The sequence below is a fragment of the Coregonus clupeaformis genome, chromosome 25 (genome assembly GCF_020615455.1).
Source record: "Coregonus clupeaformis isolate EN_2021a chromosome 25, ASM2061545v1, whole genome shotgun sequence".
Taxonomy (NCBI): domain Eukaryota; kingdom Metazoa; phylum Chordata; class Actinopteri; order Salmoniformes; family Salmonidae; genus Coregonus; species Coregonus clupeaformis.
In genome coordinates this window covers 2,569,184-2,588,489 of record NC_059216.1, presented here as the reverse complement: position 1 = coordinate 2,588,489, position 19,306 = coordinate 2,569,184, and the positions used below count along the sequence as shown (strand labels likewise).

The 19,306-nt window shown below is 44.4% G+C and overlaps 1 protein-coding gene across 1 annotated transcript in view; it reads left to right on the top strand.

Moving 5' to 3' along the window:
• Positions 1-19,306, top strand: part of LOC121539731 (usherin-like) — a 158,367-nt gene that overhangs the window by 91,426 nt on the left and 47,635 nt on the right. The window contains exons 12-14 of the mRNA XM_045207408.1: positions 10,262-10,457; positions 15,062-15,192; positions 16,915-17,110. Coding sequence (XP_045063343.1) covers positions 10,262-10,457; positions 15,062-15,192; positions 16,915-17,110 — 523 coding nt within the window. The remainder of the gene's footprint in view (positions 1-10,261; positions 10,458-15,061; positions 15,193-16,914; positions 17,111-19,306) is intronic.

Below are 19,306 nucleotides of genomic sequence, written 5' to 3'. Positions count from 1 at the left end.
AAACACACAAAAAAACAATGCTACCCAATGGCGGGGCTATCTTCCTCTCCTGGGGGTTAGAACACTCCTACGGTGGGAAACATGGATCTCAATATCTGTCTCTGCCACTTTCACCGTCATTGAGGTAGCCAGCAACACTTGGTACGGGCCCCCCACCTAGGGTCTTTCCAGCTCTTTCTTCTGTAGTCTTTTACCGTCACATAGTCTCCAGGGTGCAGAAAATGCACAAATTATCCTGCTCAGTTGGGCAGAGTTACCTTCACCCATGGGAAGAATGTCTTAAGAACATTGTTAGGTTAGGTGATAAACAGTATGCTACTGTACCATGTATTCTTATCACCCTGCCTCCTACCACAAAAAACATTTAACCTAACCCATAACACATTACTTACTACTGCTCATATCCTTAATACAATTTGCATATTTTCCAAAAAGAAACATGCAACCAATACTCCCCCTATTGGACACATGATTCACATCGTGATTCATGCGTTCAAAAACCAAAACAACAACATTGCCTGTTAAACCAAAATAATAAATGAAATTAAAATGACAACCTTTGAGAATATCTTAACTTAATTGTATCCCATAACCTTATTCAAGGAATATCCCTCATTCAAGACTAACTCTCTCACTTCATCCTTGTCCTGTTTGGAATGATATATAGGATTATTGCCAAATTATAAACTTCTTCATAATTATCAGTATTATAAATGACCCTTAACTCAGTATAATAAATTACCTTAAACTCATCATCCTATGTCACTCGGTTTTCCAGTGTGGGTGATCAAATCACACTAGAAAGTCAGGACAAAGGTCAGAGGTCATTCAAACCCTTCAAATAAGTTTTTCATTCTATAGTAGACTAATCATTAACAACCGTCAAAACATTTCATACATTTTGTATCCCAAGTGTACAGTAAGTCCTTAGTACAGCTCTTTTCAAAAGAAATCAGATGTATTTCCTTAAAACTCACTCAGTAAATAAAACCGCAAATTACATGTGCTTGCCCCTTTAAGATATATCACTTCTATCCCGTGAAAAAAACAGAAAATCAAAGGAAAAATCCTATACAGCTAACATTTCATACTAAGTGGGTTGTTTGTGGTTATTTGAAAAACATATAGTAAAACAACAAACAAAAATGGCCAGGCCTTTTAATAGTCTCGGGAAACATTTCAAAGAAAGAGAAAATCACTACTCCATTTTCCTGGAAGAAAAAGTGCACATTTAGTTAGTTTCCATTTTGATACCTCTTAACCAGTCCAAACTATTACAATTTTAAATTCTCACTCTATTGAATTTAACAGTCCACATCTCCTGATCCCCCCACTCAGAAAACCCTCAAGAACATCACTCGTGACTGCTCCCTTCCCCGGTGAATTTCACAATCCAGTGCACATAAAACGAAATAAAATCTCATGAGATTTAAACCCCTAGGCTTTTCCCTAGTCGCACTGCTCCCACTCGATCACGGCCAACATGCTTCGTGACTTCGAAAACTCAAATCCCCAAATATGCTATCTCTTGCCTCGGTGGTTGCACTTTCCACCATACCCTGTGGCGCCCCTCCCCCAAAACAGTTTACTAATGTGATGATGGTCTGGCCCATCAGTGTTCTCGTCATTCTACGCCCATAACACTTTACTACAACACACATCCCTCAAATTCACTCCCTTCAGCGATTGTTTAAATGCAGCGTGATACACCATTTGACTATATGTAACCATCATTCGCGCTGTCGCCCATACATACTGCCAATTTACGTCACCTTTCAGAATCCATTATCTTTGACCCTCGGAAGGATTCTTAAACCCCACTAAATGTAATACTTTTACCTGTCGCAAATACAGTCAATTTCTCAGTGTAAGGAATCAGTGATATTTGATCCCAAGCATCTATTAAAATGTTATTTGAGACGTGGTCTCCTACATCTCCCTTATCATTCATACCTAGAAGAGAAACTCCCAATCAAGACACATCAGATATTACCATGTTTCATTAAGTGGAATATACACCTATAACATAACAAACCCATAACCACTTTCCGGTAATCTAATCATTTCAACCTGTTGCATTGATTTAGAAAAAATATAAATGTGTTGTTTCATCAGTCCAGAACCTACAAAAAGTTGGTGCTATCCCATCAGCATAATAGTTAAAACTACCTGCAATCCACTGATCCACGTACCGAAAACAAATTATTGTTTTAGAATTAATTAACTATTTGCATACACCACTGGTGTTACGCAAACTATAGAATAAAGTAATAACAATTAGAATTTGTCAAATTCAACTATTATTCAGACCTCTGCTTCCTACAGCTCGAATCGTACTTGCTGGACTGTCTCTCTTTTACCTGCAAACTAGAACATGGCCTTAGTAAAGTCTATTCACAAACCACCAATAACTAATAACATATTTGCATCCTCATTACTAGAAGTTATTATTTTAATTCCAGTCTTCTCAAACAATTTCGATTCGACACTTATTATTTCCCAATTCCCTACTTTCATTTTAACCCAGAAAACCCTCTAAAATCTATCATCCTCTACCTCTGTTTTTCCACCCAACGTTACTTTACCAGATGAACAGTTCTTTTTAAATTATAGTTAAAACAAACAAAACATCTATTCACAAGGAGGTCACTAATTACCATGTAACCCTAGGCCGCCATGAGTTGGTAGGACAATCCCTTTCAGATAATCCAATCACTGCAACCAGTAATCTGGGTCAACACCATCAATGTAGCAGATCGGCTTCGGTCCCTCTCCTCGCCCCAACCTGGGCTCGAACCAGGCATCCTCTGAACAAATCAACAACTGCCTCCCACGAAGCATTATTACCTATCGCTCCACAAAAGCCTCGGCCCTTGCACAGCAAGAGAAACAACTACTTCCAGGTCTCAGAGCGAGTGATGTCACCGGTTGAAACGCCACTAGTGCGCGTCGCTAACTAGCTAGCCATTTCACTCTGGTTACACTCACCCCCTCCTTTCTCCAGCAACCAGTGATCCGGCTACACCAAATTTAACCCATTAACTCCCTCACAGCTCGCTCGAGTTCAGCAAGCCCCAGTCACTAACACCCGCAGACTAAAACATGGAAACTTCTCTTTTTATTAGTAAATAACAAATAAAACCATTCTCAACCAACGTTCTGCGTTTACCTCTATCGTAAGGCTAAAAACAACTTTCACAATACTAGATTGCTGTTTTAGCCTTATGTTTGATTCAGTGTCTTTCTTAGGATGTTGGGTCAGTAATATTTCTGTAGTGAGTTCAGCTAAAAGTTTTTACATTCCTCAGTTTATGGTATCTTTCTCCCTAATATATCTTCATACTCTGCTTCTTTCCAAAAATATGTTTCTATCCCTTGTGCCCCTCCTTTTAATATTATTTTATTCTCTCTGTCCCCTTGCTTCACTCTCCATTAAGATAAGACACTCGCTCCCCTGTGCTTTCGTATTATACTCTTATTTTCCTTTGTTCCCTTATCTTATCCCAAACCTATAAAATAGCCCCCTCACTTTCCTGTCCCTAGGTATTTTCCCAGTAGTCTATTCTTTCTAGGTCACTAGACCACCCCCTATTTACCCCTAATTCTATCCACGTTTCTATTTTCTTTAATCTAGGTTTTTTGTATCTAAATTCCTATACCTTCTTTTCCTGTCTTTCAGTATATCTATATCATACGTTATTATTTTTATGTTTCCTGTCACTGTGTAATCCACTATTGTATCTCCCCTTATCCTATACTTAAATACGGCTGGTTCTCGTACTAATCTTCATCTTTCTCTCTTACTTGTCTATATCTGGACGCCTAATTTATATCCTAACTTCTCCTACCTTCTATGTTATTACTATTTATTACTCCCACCACTGTTTTAATAATCGTGGTTTGACTACTATCTTTTCTCCCAGTCTGCGCCCCCACCTTCGAATTTGATGTACCAATTTGTGTAATTCTATTTGTGCCCATTTGTTCTTACCACTCCTATTTGTGCGTACTTGCCTACCCATTACTGTCGCTCGTTTCGGAAAAACCCTTGTGCCCCTTTCCGATAATGTTATCAATTAAGATCATGGCCACAGCTCTATCGCAATTGCTAGTCCACTATTACATTTATGTAACTGTCCTTTCTGATTAGGCTCTAATTAATAAAACAAATACTTGCTATAGTTGACAAGCATACATTCAATTAATATCCATATTCAATTCAATATTCAAAATTACAACTCTATTCTCAGTAGTTTTAAACTGTCAACTCATTAGGCAACACAAAAAAATGACTATCTTACTCCTCCCACTATTCCTGTTGAATAAGTGAGTCTTTCAATTCGAAACACGCAAACTACTAAATCCCAGTCTTACATCACAAAATCAACACTGACTGTTCTATCAATCTAAGCAACCCATAACCATAGTTGAACTACAATCAGAAAATCTAGATTTTAGTCAGTCATGCAGAACCTATGCATTATTGAAATGACAAGTAAATCCTCCTTTATTCCAATTATAATGGTCTGTAGGTTTAACATCCGGCACATAACCCACTTATCAGAAAATAGCTTTACAGGACAAAGATCCCACATGCTCGAAGGGAATGACTTACAGTCACCGAGTCAGATCTACATTCATCGACTTCGAAACAGATCTAACGAGTTTGATCAAATGGATTATGTTTTTTTTCCCCCTACAATATACTAAACTTCCTTTACTATATCACCTCTGCTCCGAAATGATAGATAGTTATTATAATGCTTAATCTTATTTCTATCAAATGATCTATGTACTGTCTCCCACCCCCCACGTACGTCTACGTTTTGGGTGCGCAAGTCAGTACCTATACAATATTCCACTGATTATTTTATCCAATCTCTAGTAATCACTTACACGCACATAAAATTCATCATATTGTAATATATTCGTATCAACCAAACCATTCGTATTTCTAAGGATTCTTTATTGCCACCAATCAGTTTATCATAATCTAGTCCCAGCGGAACAACAACGTTAACTACCTAGACCCTTCCCCGCAGCCATAGAATCCTCCCAGAATCTTATAGACTGGTCACTTATTCCCTGATCTTACAATATTCTATGACAGGCAGTGTTGTACAAACCCCAAGATTGTCACGATCGTCGACAGATGAAGCAGACCAAGGCGCAGCGTGATAAGCGTACATTCTTTATTTAGTACACACACGATCAAAACAATAAACAAACGATACGTGAAGTCCTAGGTTACAACACAAAACCTTACGGAACAAGATCCCACCATAAACTAGTGAAAACAGGCTGCCTAAGTATTGGTCCCCAATCAGAGACAACGAGCTACAGCTGCCTCTGATTGGGAACCACCCTGGCCAACATAGATCTAAACGATCTAGAACGAAAACATAGAAAATGAAACAGAAACTCCACACCCTGGCTCAACATTTAAGAGTCCCCCGAGCCAGGGCGTGACAGTACCCCCCCCCCCAAAGATGCGGACTGTGACCGCGCCACACCAACACAACGGGGTAGGGGCCGGGTGGGCATTCCGCCTCGGAGGCGGATCCGGCTCCGGGCGTGACCACCACTCTCTCTACCCCCCGTGGCGCCCTGGTCTGGTCTGGCCCCGCTGGCCGGGAGCTGGACTGGACACCGGTGGAGCGGATTGCTCTGGCTCCGGTGTGGAGCAGCTGACCGGTGCCGGACCAGGCACCGGTGGAACAGGCACGGACTGTGCCGGACTGACGACGCGCGCACCCCCTGGCCGGTGCGGGGAGCAGGAACGGCAGGACCGGGCTGGCGACGCGCACCACTGGCTTGGTGCGGGGAGCAGGAACGGGCCGGACCGGGCTGACGACGCGCACCACTGGCTTGGTGCGGGGAGCAGGAGCGGGCCGGACCGGGCTGACGACGCGCACCACTGGCTTGGTGCGGGGAGCAGGACCGGGCCGGACCAGGCTGGCGTCGCGCACCACAGGCTTGGTGCGAGGGACAGGAACAGGCCGGACCGGGCTGGCGACGCGCACCACAGGCTTGGTGCGAGGGACAGGAACAGGCCGGACCGGGCTGGCGACAAGCACCACAGGCTTGGTGCGGGGAGCAGGAACAGGCCGGACCGGGCTGGCGACGCGCACCACAGGCTTGGTGCGAGGGGCAGGAACAGGCCGGACCGGGCTGGCGACGCGCACCACAGGCTTGGTGCGAGGGACAGGAACAGGCCGGGCTGGACTGTGGAGGCGGACTGGAGGTCTGGAGCGGAGAGCTGACACAACCCGTCCTGGCTGAATGCCTATCTCCACACGATATGCGTGAGGCATCAGCACACGACGTACAGGGCTGTGCACTCGTACTGGCGCTACAGCACGTGGCACTGGCGCAGGATATCCGGGACCGAGGAGGGGTACTGGAAGCTACGAGCGTTGAGCCGGCACACTCCGTCCTGGCTGCATGCCCACCTTAGCACGACACGTGCGTGGTGCTAGCACAGGACGTACAGGACTGTGCCGGAACACTCGCGGCACAGTACGTGGCTCCGCATAACACAGAGCCTGCCCAGTCTCACGCTGCCTAGCCTGAGTACGGGGAGTTGGCTCTGCTCTACCTCTAGGCTCCGCCAACCACCCTTCCAGCCCCCCAAACCTGGTGGCCTCCTCTCCTAGTCCGCCGATTCGTCCTGTAGCTGCCTCCAGCAGCCCCGTCGTCAACGCCGTGTGCCCCCCAAAAAAAATTACTTGGGGTTGCCTCTCGCGTGTCCGTCATCGGCACGGTTGGCGCCGTTTCTCCTCTCCTGCCTGGGCATTTACTTTTGCCCATGGCCCTCTGCCCGCGAATATGACCTCCCATGATCACCATTCGCCCACCTGGGACATCGCAACTTCTCCTCCTGGGCACGCTGCTTGGTCCTCCTTTTAAGGTGGGATCTTCTGTCACGATCGTCGACAGATGAAGCGGATCAAGGCGCAGCGTGATAAGCGTACATTCTTTATTTAGTACACACACGATCAAAACAATAAACAAACGATACGTGAAGTCCTAGGTTACAACACAAAACCTTACGGAACAAGATCCCACCATAAACTAGTGAAAACAGGCTGCCTAAGTATTGGTCCCCAATCAGAGACAACGAGCTACAGCTGCCTCTGATTGGGAACCACCCTGGCCAACATAGATCTAAACGATCTAGAACGAAAACATAGAAAATGAAACAGAAACTCCACACCCTGGCTCAACATTTAAGAGTCCCCCGAGCCAGGGCGTGACAAAGATATCATTATATCAACAGTTTATTCTCCAAACTTCAGATTAACTCATTCCCATATTCACATGACTCTCATATCACATTCACACAATGCTATTTCCCAACACACAATCAATATTCGTATAACCTACAGGAATATTTTCTTCTATAAAAGTGCCCCAATTTGGAATGTTAACCCTATCACCTTTGACATTCACTATGTTCAATTTTACCATAATCCTACATTACTCCTAAATTTCCCAAATATAATGACACCCTAAAAGATTGTCCGAAATACACTGTGTATACGTCATACGATCACACCCGTACACGTGACCTGTTCCTCCAACAGGATTTCTCATACCCCTCCTGGCAAAGACTCCGTTAGTAAATGAATATCCACATACTATTAATTATCCTCTTCCTAATTCAAGATTGGGCATGCCCTTTCTCCACCAACCTTAGAAGCTTTAAGCGACCTAAAAATATAGTCCCTCTCCTGACACTCCCTCCACACAGAAAAGGCTATTATTTGAAGGATTATTTTCTCACACAGATAAGCAGCCATTCGTGCTTAAATGAATCAGACAGAATGACCAGCAGGACGAACAAATGTATCAGACGAATTGAACAACTGAGTGAATTCGACAGATTGAATGCACGAATTGAGTCCGAACGAGTCAGACAAAACAATCAGACCAAACTAATTGATCAAGCTGACCAAATGAGCAACCTGAATGAGACAGATGAAACATACAACTTAATCACCATTGAATGACTCACAGCCGCTCAAGCAAACCATTCCCCCACACGAGATGAGCAGACCTACTCTATTTAATTATTTCTCTATACTTTGAAGCCCTAGTGGCTATTTTCACAACCGTTCACCTATTCTGGATGACCAGCACTACTTCCAATTTATGGTGTCACCTACTCAGGATGACCTACTTTTTTTCCCTGATTTGGCCCTGTCTAATTAGTGCATCACCACACCACAGGCTGATGCGTCACCTACCCCCGAGCAGCCTCTAACAATGATAAACACCCATAGGCCGTTTTAGTCATGTATGTACCACCTACCCCCGAGCAGCCTCTAACAATGATAAACACGTTAGAGCGGTAACCGTAGAGCTAGCCAACTACCCGTTCAGCCCTCTGGAGTGCTAATCTTAGCTCTCCAAAGCGGTATCCGTAGGATTTAACTTATTTACACTTATATACAATAACATTGCATGCATGCTTATTTCTCATTCCAACAAAAACTCTGTACTTTTGCTAAATGTAGTCCTTAATACTGGAGAGACCCCTTCCGCACCTTACTCTCAGATTCAGCTTGATCGAATCACACCCGTTTCTATGCTAAAAGTACGAACGTAGCTTACCTGTATTAACAGTGGCCACTGAATTTTTGTGTGTGATTCGTCCAAACTTTCTCAGATGCCGAAGCACTCAACAATCTCTTTCCAGTCCTTTCGTGGAAAATAATCACTATACTTTATTAAAAATCAAAGTTCTTCCAGAGTTTTTGTAGAATCAAGATTGACTTTATTACAATTCAACAAAGCTGGGCTGGTCTGCAGAGTAGCCTCCCTTCTCTCTCTCTGCTCCCCATCTATATAGTCCCATTCACATCCCTCCTTGCTCAAAACCCCTCCCTCTTGGGATCTCCTACCATTATCTTCAGTTTCCCGCTCTCTATCGCTCCGCCCACTCCCTTTGTCTATGATGGCGGCTAAATTTAACTTTTATTCAGTTTAGAATCAATAGTAATACAATCAATCAATCCCTTATCTTGCAAAAACACTCATGTTTAGTTTAAACTCTGTTCAACCCCAGCTCTCCCGAGCTTGACCTGAAGATTGATTGTTGGTCATGACAGGTTCACACTTAATCTTTCAAACATACCCAAACCTACTCCTAAAAAAAAAACCTCAACTGTATATGTTAAAGAGGGTGGGGCTCACTCTCTCTCAATCACTCTCTCTCTCTGCTGTTACACCATCTCCTACCATCTCTCTCTCTCTTTCTATCTTTGAATCTCTCTCTCTCTCTCGCTCTCTCGCTCTCTCGCTCTCTCGCTCTCTCTCTGGGGGAGTGATTCCCTGCAGACTTGAGGCCCTCTGCTCAGCAGGATTTTCGGCCCCAATCTGCCTCAATGTGTCTCTTTCACCCCTCCAGCTCTCTCTTTTTCCCCTTTCTATCTCACTCTCCCCCTCCATCTCTCTCTCTTTCTGTCTTTATTTTCTTCTTCCCCCTTTCTATATCCCGCTCCCCCTTTTCTCTCTCTTCGTTCTGTCCTGCCACTCCCTCTCTATAAGCTATCCCTCCTTCTACCCACTCCATCTCCTCGCTCCTCATCCCTCCCTCCCTCTCTCCTCCCGCCATCTCTCAGTGTGTCAGACAGTGGCGTAGCAGCACAGGTTTGTGAGTGTGTGAGTGTGTGCACGTGTCACCAGGGAGCCCATGTTTTTTTAATACAGTTTTAATCATTCCATTTGATGCTCCTCTTGTCCACCATAATATGTACTGACTGCTGAACAGAATCAAAGACCATCGGCGCATCAGCGCCAACACAAAAATACATTTTTCATTCCTTGTCTTTTTTCCTCTCCGCCTCACACCTCGACATGTTTTGACATAAAAGTGGCCTATTTTAACAGCGCTGTTGTTGAAAGTCACTTTTAATTTCCCTACCTGATTTCCCTGTGGTGTGTCTGTACATTCACTGTGAATACGGGAGAGTGAGGGGTGGACTTTTATATATTCACAGCACAATGGCAACACAATGAACGACAGACTGTTTCTCTCTTTAATAAAAGGTGCATAAGGGAAACATGTTGTTTGTGCTCTATTCTACCAGTGTTGTTCAGCTCTGTTTTTCTCACTTGTTTAACAATGGTCCTCTGAGACGACCATTTGGTTTTAATAGAATATAAAATAACGTTTTATATTTACAGTTACTGTACATAAAACATACATTTGATAATTTTTTTCTGTTAATTATTTATGTGTGTGTGTATGTTACAGTGCCAGCGCTGTGCCCCACTCTACAATGATAAACCCTTCAGGTCAGGTGACCAGGTCCAGGCCTACAGCTGTCGACCATGTGACTGCCATGGCCACGCCCTCTCCTGTCACTATGACATCACAGCCGACGCCCACCCCACTGAACACTACAGAGGAGGGGGAGGGGTGTGTGACGACTGTATGCACAATACTACAGGTATGTAACTATACTGAACAAAAATATAAACGCAACAATTTCAAAGATTTTACTGAGTTCCAGTTCATATAAGGAAATCAGTCAATTGAAATAAAATCATTAGGCCCTAATCTATGGATTTCACATGACTGGAAATACAGATATGCATCTGTTGGTGACAGATACCTTAAAAAAAAAGTAGGGGCGTGGATAAAAAAAACAGTCAGTATCTGGTGTGACCACCATTTGCCTCATGCAGCGTGACACATCTTGATCAGGCTGTTGATTGTGGCCTGTGGAATGTTGTCCCACTCCTCTTCAATGGCTGTGCGAATGTGCTGGATATTGGCGGGAACTGGAACACACTGTCATACACGTCGATCCAGAGCATCACAAACATGCTCAATGGGTGACATGTCTGGTGAGTATGCAGGCCATGGAAGAACGGGGACATTTTCAGCTTCCAGGAATTGTGTACAGATCCTTGCTACATGGGGCCGTGCATTATCATGCTGAAACATGAGGTGATGGCGGCAGATGAATGGCATGAAATGGGCCTCAGGATCTCGTCACGGTATCGCTGTGCATTCAAATTGCCATAGATAAAATGGAATTGCGTTCGTTGTCCGTAGCTTATGCCTGCCTGCCCATACCATAACCCAACTGCCACCATGGGGCACTCTGTTCACAACGTTGACATCAGCAAACCGCTCGCCCACACGACGCCATACACGTGCTCTGCGGTTGTGAGGCAGGTTGGATACTTTGTAGAGCCACCTATTGCAGCAATTACAGCTGCAGGTCTCTTGGTGTATGACTCTATAAGCTTGGCACATCTAGCCACTGGGATTTTTGCCCATTCTTCAAGGCAAAATTGCTCCAGCTCCTTCAAGTTGGATGGGTTCCGCTGGTGTACAGCAATCTTTAAGTCATACCACAGATTCTCAATCGCATTGAGGTCTGTGCTTTGACAAGGCCATTCCAAGACATTTAAATGTTTCCCCTTAAACCACTCAAGTGTTGCTTTAGCAGAATGCTTAGGGTCATTGTCCTGCTGGAAGGTGAACCTTCGTCCCAGTCTAAAATCTCTGGAAGACTGAAACAGGTTTCCCTCAAGAATTTCCCTGTATTTAGCTCCATCCATCATTCCTTCAATTTTGACCAGTTTCCCAGTCCCTGTCGATGAAAAACATCCCCACAGCATGCTGCCACCACCATGATTCACTGTGGGGATGGTGTTCTCGGGGTGATGAGAGGTGTTGGGTTTACGCCAGACATAGCGTTTTCCTTGATGGCCAAAAAGCTCAATTTTAGTCTCATCTGACCAGAGTACCTTCTTCCGTATGTTTGGGGAGTCTCCCACATGCCTTTTGGCAAACACCAAATGTGTTTGCTTATTCTTTTCTTTAAGTAATGGCTTTTTTTTTTACCACTCTTCCGTAAAGCCCAGCTCTGTGGAGTGTACGGCTTAAAGTGGTCCTATGGACATATACTCCAATCTCCGCTGTGGAGCTTTGCAGCTCCTTCAGTGTTATCTTTGGTCTCTTTGTTGCCTCTCTGATTAATGCCCTCCTTGCCTGGTACGTGAGTTTTGGTGGGCGGCCCTCTCTTGGCAGGTTTGTTGTGGTGCCATTTTTTTTCCATTTTTTAATAATGGATTTAATGGTGCTCCGTGGGATGTTTAAAGTTTCTGATATTTTTTTATAACCCAACCCTGATCTGTACTCTTCCACAACTTTGTCCCTGACCTGTTTGGAGAGCCGCTTGCTTGGTAGTTCCCCTTGCTTAGTGGTGTTGCAGACTCTGGGGCCTTTCAGAACAGGTGTATATATACTGAGATCATGTGACCGATCATGTGACACTTAGATTGCACACAGGTGGACTTTATTTAACTAATTCTGTGACTTCTGAAGGTAATTGGTTGCACCAGATCTTATTTAGGGGCTTCATAGCAAAGGGGGTGAATACATATGCACGCACCACTTTGCCGTTATTGATTTTTTATAGTTTTTTGAAACAACTTATTTTTTTCATTCCACTTCACCAATTTGGACTATTTTGTGTATGTACATTACATGAAATCCAAATAAAATCCATTTAAATTACAGGTTGTAATGCAACAAAATAGGAAAAACGGCATGGGGGATGAATACTTTTGCAAGGCACTGTACATTCTCTGGCAACAGCTCTGGTGGACATTCCTGCAGTCAGCATGCCAATTGCACGCTCCCTCAAAACTTGAGGCATCTGTGGCATTGTGTTGTGTGACAAAACTGCACATTTTAGAGTGGCCTTTTATTTTCACCAGCACAAGGTGCACATGTGTAATGTCATGCTGTTTAATTAGCTTCTTGATATGCCACACCTGTCAGGTGGATGGATTATCTTGGCAAAGGAGAAATGCTCACTAACAAGGATGTAAACAAATTTATAAACAGGATTTGAGAAAAAATATGCCTTTTGTGTGTATGGAAAATTTCTGGGGTCTTTTATTTCAGCTCATAAAACAATGGACCAACACTTTACATGTTGCGTTTATAGTTTTTTTCAGTGTATTATACACACACACATACACACACACACAAATACACACGCGTGTGCGCACACACAGTGGACATCTCTAGAGACTCATCAGTGTTTTAATCTACATTCTGAGTTTTATACAGTGAGGTAAAAAAGTATTTGATCCCCTGCTGATTTTGTAAGTTTGCCCACTGACAAAGACATGATCAGTCTATAATTTTAATGGTAGGTTTATTTGAACAGTGAGAGACAGAATAACAACAAAAAAATCCAGAAAAACGCATGTCAAAAATGTTATAAATTGATTTGCATTTTAATGAGGGAAATAAGTATTTGACCCCTCTGCAAAACATGACTTAGTACTTGGTGGCAAAACCCTTGTTGGCAATCATAGAGGTCAGACGTTTCTTGTAGTTGGCCACCAGGTTTGCACACATCTCAGGAAGGATTTTGTTCCACTCCTCTTTGCAGATCTCCAAGTCATTAAGGTTTCGAGGCTGACGTTTGGCAACTCGAACCTTCAGCTCCCTCCACAGATTTTCTATGGGATTAAGGTCTGGAGACTGGCTAGGCCACTCCAGGACTTTAATGTGCTTCTTCTTGAGCCACTCCTTTGTTGCCTTGGCCGTGTGTTTTGGGTCATTTTCATGCTGGAATACCCATCCACGACCCATTTTCAATGCCCTGGCTGAGGGAAGGAGGTTCTCATCCAAGATTTGACGGTACATGGCCCCGTCCATCGTCCCTTTGATGCGGTGAAGTTGTCCTGTCCCCTTAGCAGAAAAACACCCCCAAAGCATAATGTTTCCACCTCCATGTTTGACGGTGGGGATGGTGTTCTTGGGGTCATAGGCAGCATTACTCCTCCTCCAAACACGGCGAGTTGAGTTGATGCCAAAGAGCTCGATTTTGGTCTCATCTGACCACAACACTTTCACCCAGTTCTCCTCTGAATCAGTCAGATGTTCATTGACAAACTTCAGACGGCCCTGTATATGTACTTTCTTGAGCAGGGGGACCTTGCAGGCACTGCAGGATTTCAGTCCTTCACGGCGTAGTGTGTTACCAATTGTTTTCATGGTGACTATGGTCCCAGCTGCCTTGAGATAATTGACAAGATCCTCCTGTGTAGTTCTGGGCTGATTCCTCACTGTTCTCATTGCAACTCCACGAGGTGAGATCTTGCATGGAGCCCCAGGCAGAGGGAGATTGACAGTTCTTTTGTGTTTCTTCCATTTGCGAATAATCACACCAACTGTTGTCACCTTCTCACCAAGCTGCTTGGCGATGGTCTTGTAGCCCATTCCAGCCTTGTGTAGGTCTACAATCTTGTCCCTGACATCCTTGGAGAGCTCTTTGGTCTTGGCCATGGTGGAGAGTTTGGAATCGGATTGATTGATTGCTTCTGTGGACAGGTGTCTTTTATACAGGTAACAAGATGAGATTAGGAGCACTCCCTTTAAGAGTGTGCTCCTAATCTCAGCTCGTTACCTGTATAAAAGACACCTGGGAGCCAGAAATCTTTCTGATTGAGAGGGGGTCAAATACTTATTTCCCTCATTAAAATGCAAATCAATTTATAACATTTTTGACATGTGTTTTTCTGGATTTTTTTCTTGTTATTCTGTCTCTCACTGTTCAATTAAACATACTATTAAAATTATAGACTGATCATGTCTTTGTCGGTGGGCAAACATACAAAATCAGCAGGGGATCAAATACCTTTTTCCCTCACTGTATAGTGTTTGATTGAATTATAATGAGTTAACAATGATCTCCCATCTTCAATTGTCACACCATTCAACCCCTCTCTCCCTTCACCCTCCACCCCTCACTCATCTTTGACCTCTACCACCTCACACACACCCTATCCCTCACCTCACACCTCTACCCCTTACCCTCCACCCCCTCCTTTATTTCTCACCCTTTCATCCTCCACCTCTCAACTCTCAATCTTACTCCTCTCTCCCCCCCCCCCCCCCCTCTCTGTCCTCTCCACCTATTCTCTCTCACTCTCTCTCCCTCCTTCCTCTGTCCCCCCTCCCTCTCTCTATCTCTCTTTATCTCCATTCCCCCGCCCCCTCCTCTCTCTTTCCTTCCAGGTCGTAGCTGTGAGTCCTGTGTTAGTCAGTTCTACAGGGAAGTGGTTGCTGACCCCAGGTCAGATGATGTGTGTCGACCTTGTGACTGTCACACACCTGGCTCCATCAACGGTAGTCTGGAGTGTGGCCCGGTAAGGACCTGTTCTTTTTCCCTTTCTTCCTCCTCCCTCCTTCACTCTACCTGTTCCCTCCCTCCTTCACGCTACCTGTTTCCTCCCTCCTTTACTCTACCTGTTCCTTCCTGTAGGCATAATCATCGGCAGTCTAAAGTGTCACCAGATAGGCTTCCCTTTCTTTCTTCTCGTCTTCTTCCTCTTCCTCCTCCTCCTCTTCCTCTTCCTCCTCTTCCTCCTCTTCCTTACTCCTCTCTCCTCTTCTAGTATTCCCATACCTTAGTTTACCATAGGCTATTCAATTCCGGTCCCGGAGGGCCAAAATGTTTCTGGTTTTCGTTTCTACCTGGTAGTTAATTGCACACACCTGGTGTCCCAGGTCTGAATTAGTCCCTGATTGGAAGGAGAGGATGAAAACCAGAAGTGTTTCGGCCCTCCAGGGCCAGGATTGAACAGCCCTGCCATAGACCCTCCATGGATGTATGGGGTTGTAAGAGGTGTTGGTATTCCCAGAGCCATCTATCAGGTTATATAGGTTCAGGTTATATCGTGGTCCTCTGTAGCTCAATTGTTAGCGCACGGCGCTTGTAACGCCAGGGTAGTGGGTTCGATCCCCGGGACCACCCATATGTAAAAATGTATGCACGCATGACTGAATGTCGCTTTGGATAAAAACGTCTGCTAAATGGCATACTTTATTATTATTATATAGCTGTGTGATGTGGGAGACTGAGGGTGAGTATGTAAAAGTGTCATTACTGCTCCCAGCCCTCTAGAGAGAAACCACACGTTCCATCCCTTTCTTTAGCTGAATATCACAATGGCCATTTTGGAGAGACAGGTGATGTCGACAGAGACAGTGGATGACAAATTCAAAATAAATCTGAGGGTCAGTCCCAGGGAGAGTAGTAGCTGATTTAAATTCTCCCAATGAAGGATTACTCCCTCTATAACTTTAATAGATTCATGGGTTTCCCTCTAATATTTCCTTTCTCCTGAAACATGCACTCTTTCACTTCTTCCCACAAATCTGAAAGCATTGCATTGGTGGAGGCATGGGCTCGTGGGAGTTTCCACCATATTTCTTATACCAGACATTTTACTTTCAAATCAGTGAAGGGAAGTGAACAAGTGCATACTTTGGGAGGATGGAGAGATAATGCTGAGCTCCATTGGTTAGGTTTGTATGTCATGTTCTTTTGGTGAGATACGCAGCCAACTAACCAAACACCTAACCAACCAACCAAACACACAAACAAACAATGCAAGCACTCCTCAGCACACACACACACACACACACACACACACACACACACACACACACACACACACACACACACACACACACACACACACACACACACACACACTGCCCCACAGCCTCTCAGGTGCTATGACCTCTTTAACCTCCCCTCCTCATCCTTCTCTCCTCCTCCCTCATTCAAAATAATTGAGATAAAAAAAGTATCCCAGTGGCCTCGGCGAGTCCGAGCTGCCCATCCGTGACACACTCCCACAATGCACTGCTGCACAGGTGGACTAATTGGTAACATGTCTCTCCATCTCCTCCTCTCCTCCTCTCCTCCCCTCTTCATCTCTCCCTCCCCTCTCTCTCTCTCTCCCCCCCATTCTCCTCGTTCCCTCTCTCTCTTTCTCTCTCTTCCCCCTCTCCCTTCCTCCGTCCCCCTCCCCCTCCCTCCCTCCCCCTCTCCCTCCATCCCCCTCTCCTATTCTCTCTAGGTGGGGGGCCAGTGTAAGTGTAAGAGGCGTGTGTCTGGCAGGCGGTGTGATGCGTGTCAGGTTGGATCCTACTCTCTACAGCCGTGGAGCCCCGAGGGCTGTCTGCCGTGCGGCTGCAGCGCTGCAGGCACCCGGGGAGACGACGGAACCTGTCACCAGCAGTCAGGACAGTGCCAGTGCAAGACACACGTAATCGGTAGGTAGCAAGTTAGCACGTCTGGGGGATGGTTCTGGTCATAGGAGCACATGTGAGGGCCCTTTTGCTCGCCCTGTCTCTGTTTCTGTCTTTAAGGGAGCAATGCCTCTCTCTCTCTCTGAAACAATGAGAATAGAAAGGTTCACAACTTTTGTAAGACATCACAGTACAGTTGAAATATACTGTCTATGGCAAATAGAAATCCTATATGGATGGTGTTAAGAGATAGATGGGAGGTGTTGAATGGAATTGAAGGATGGGACTAATAACAACTAACAACAAATAATAACAAGATAACTAATAATGTACAGAGGGGAAAAAAAGTATTTAGTCAGCCACCAATTGTGCAAGTTCTCCCACTTAAAAATATGAGAGAGGCCTGTAATTTTCTTCATAGGTACACGTCAACTATGACAGACAAAATGAGGGAAAAATTCCAGAAAATCACATTGTAGGATTTTTAATGAATTTATTTGCTAATTATGGTGGAAAATAAGTATTTGGTCAATAACAAAAGTTTCTCAATACTTTGTTATATACCCTTTGTTGGCAATGACACAGGTCAAATGTTTTCTGTAAGTCTTCACAAGGTTTTCACACACTGTTGCTGGTATTTTGGCCCATTCCTCCATGCAGATCTCCTCTAGAGCAGTGATGTTTTGGGGATGTCGCTGGGCAACAACGACTTTCAACTCCCTCCAAAGATTTTCTATGGGGTTGAGATCTGGAGACTGGCTAGGCCACTCCAGGACCTTGAAATGCTTCTTACGAAGCCAGTCCTTCGTTGCCCGGGCGGTGTCTTTGGGATCATTGTCATGCTGAAAGACCCAGCCACGTTTCATCTTCAATGCCCTTGCTGATGGAAAGAGGTTTTCACTCAAAATCTCACGATACATGGCCCCATTCATTCTTTCCTTTACACGGATCAGTCGTCCTGGTCCCTTTACAGAAAAACAGCCCCAAAGCATGATGTTTCCACCCCCATGCTTCACAGTAGGTATGGTGTTCTTTGGATGCAACTCAGCATTCTTTGTCCTCCAAACACGACAAGTTGAGTTTTTACCAAAAAAGTTCTATTTTGGTTTCATCTGACCATATGACATTCTCCCAGTCCTCTTCTGGATCATCCAAATGCACTCTAGCAAACTTCAGACGGGCCTGGACATGTACTGGCTTAAGCAGGGGGACACGTCTGGCACTGCAGGATTTGAGTCCCTGGCGGCGTAGTGTGTTACTGATGGTAGGCTTTGTTACTTTGGTCCCAGCTCTCTGCAGGTCATTCACTAGGTCCCCCCCGTGTGGTTCTGGGATTTTTGCTCACCGTTCTTGTGATCATTTTGACCCCACGGGGTGAGATCTTGCGTGGAGCCCCAGATCGAGGGGAGATTATCAGTGGTCTTGTATGTCTTCCATTTCCTAATAATTTCTCCCACAGTTGATTTCTTCAAACCAAGCTGCTTACCTATTGCAGATTCAGTCTTCCCAGCCTGGTGCAGGTCTACAATTTTGTTTCTGGTGTCCTTTGACAGCTCTTTGGCCTTGGCCATAGTGGAGTTTGGAGTGTGACTGTTTGAGGTTGTGGACAGGTGTCTTTTATACTGATAACAAGTTCAAACAGTTGCCATTAATACAGGTAACGAGTGGAGGACAGAGGAGCCTCTTAAAGAAGAAGTTACAGGTCTGTGAGAGCCAGAAATCTTGCTTGTTTGTAGGTGACCAAATACTTATTTTCCACCATAATTTGCAAATAAATTCATTAAAAATAACTACAATGTGATTTTCTGGAGAAAAAAAATCTCAATTTGTCTGTCATAGTTGACGTGTACCTATGATGAAAATTACAGGCCTCTCTCATCTTTTTAAGTGGGAGAACTTGCACAATTGGTGGCTGACTAAATACTTTTTTTCCCCACTGTAAGCATACTGTGTCCATAATAAGTATATAGGTTGTAGGTTGGGAGCTTTTGTGAAAGAGCACAGTTAGAAAGATATGGCATATAGAAGCAAACCGGATGGACATCATGAAAATGATCGGAGAGGTTCAGAGTAGAAGAAGTTCAGGTGAAAAAACTAACAAAATATAATTATTGTAAAATTTACTGTGTCCATAAAATGTAGATAGTAAGTATAAGCTGGAAGTAGAGGCCTAAGCATTGTTGTTCACTAGTTTACTCCAAGTAGGGAAAGGGTGGCAGG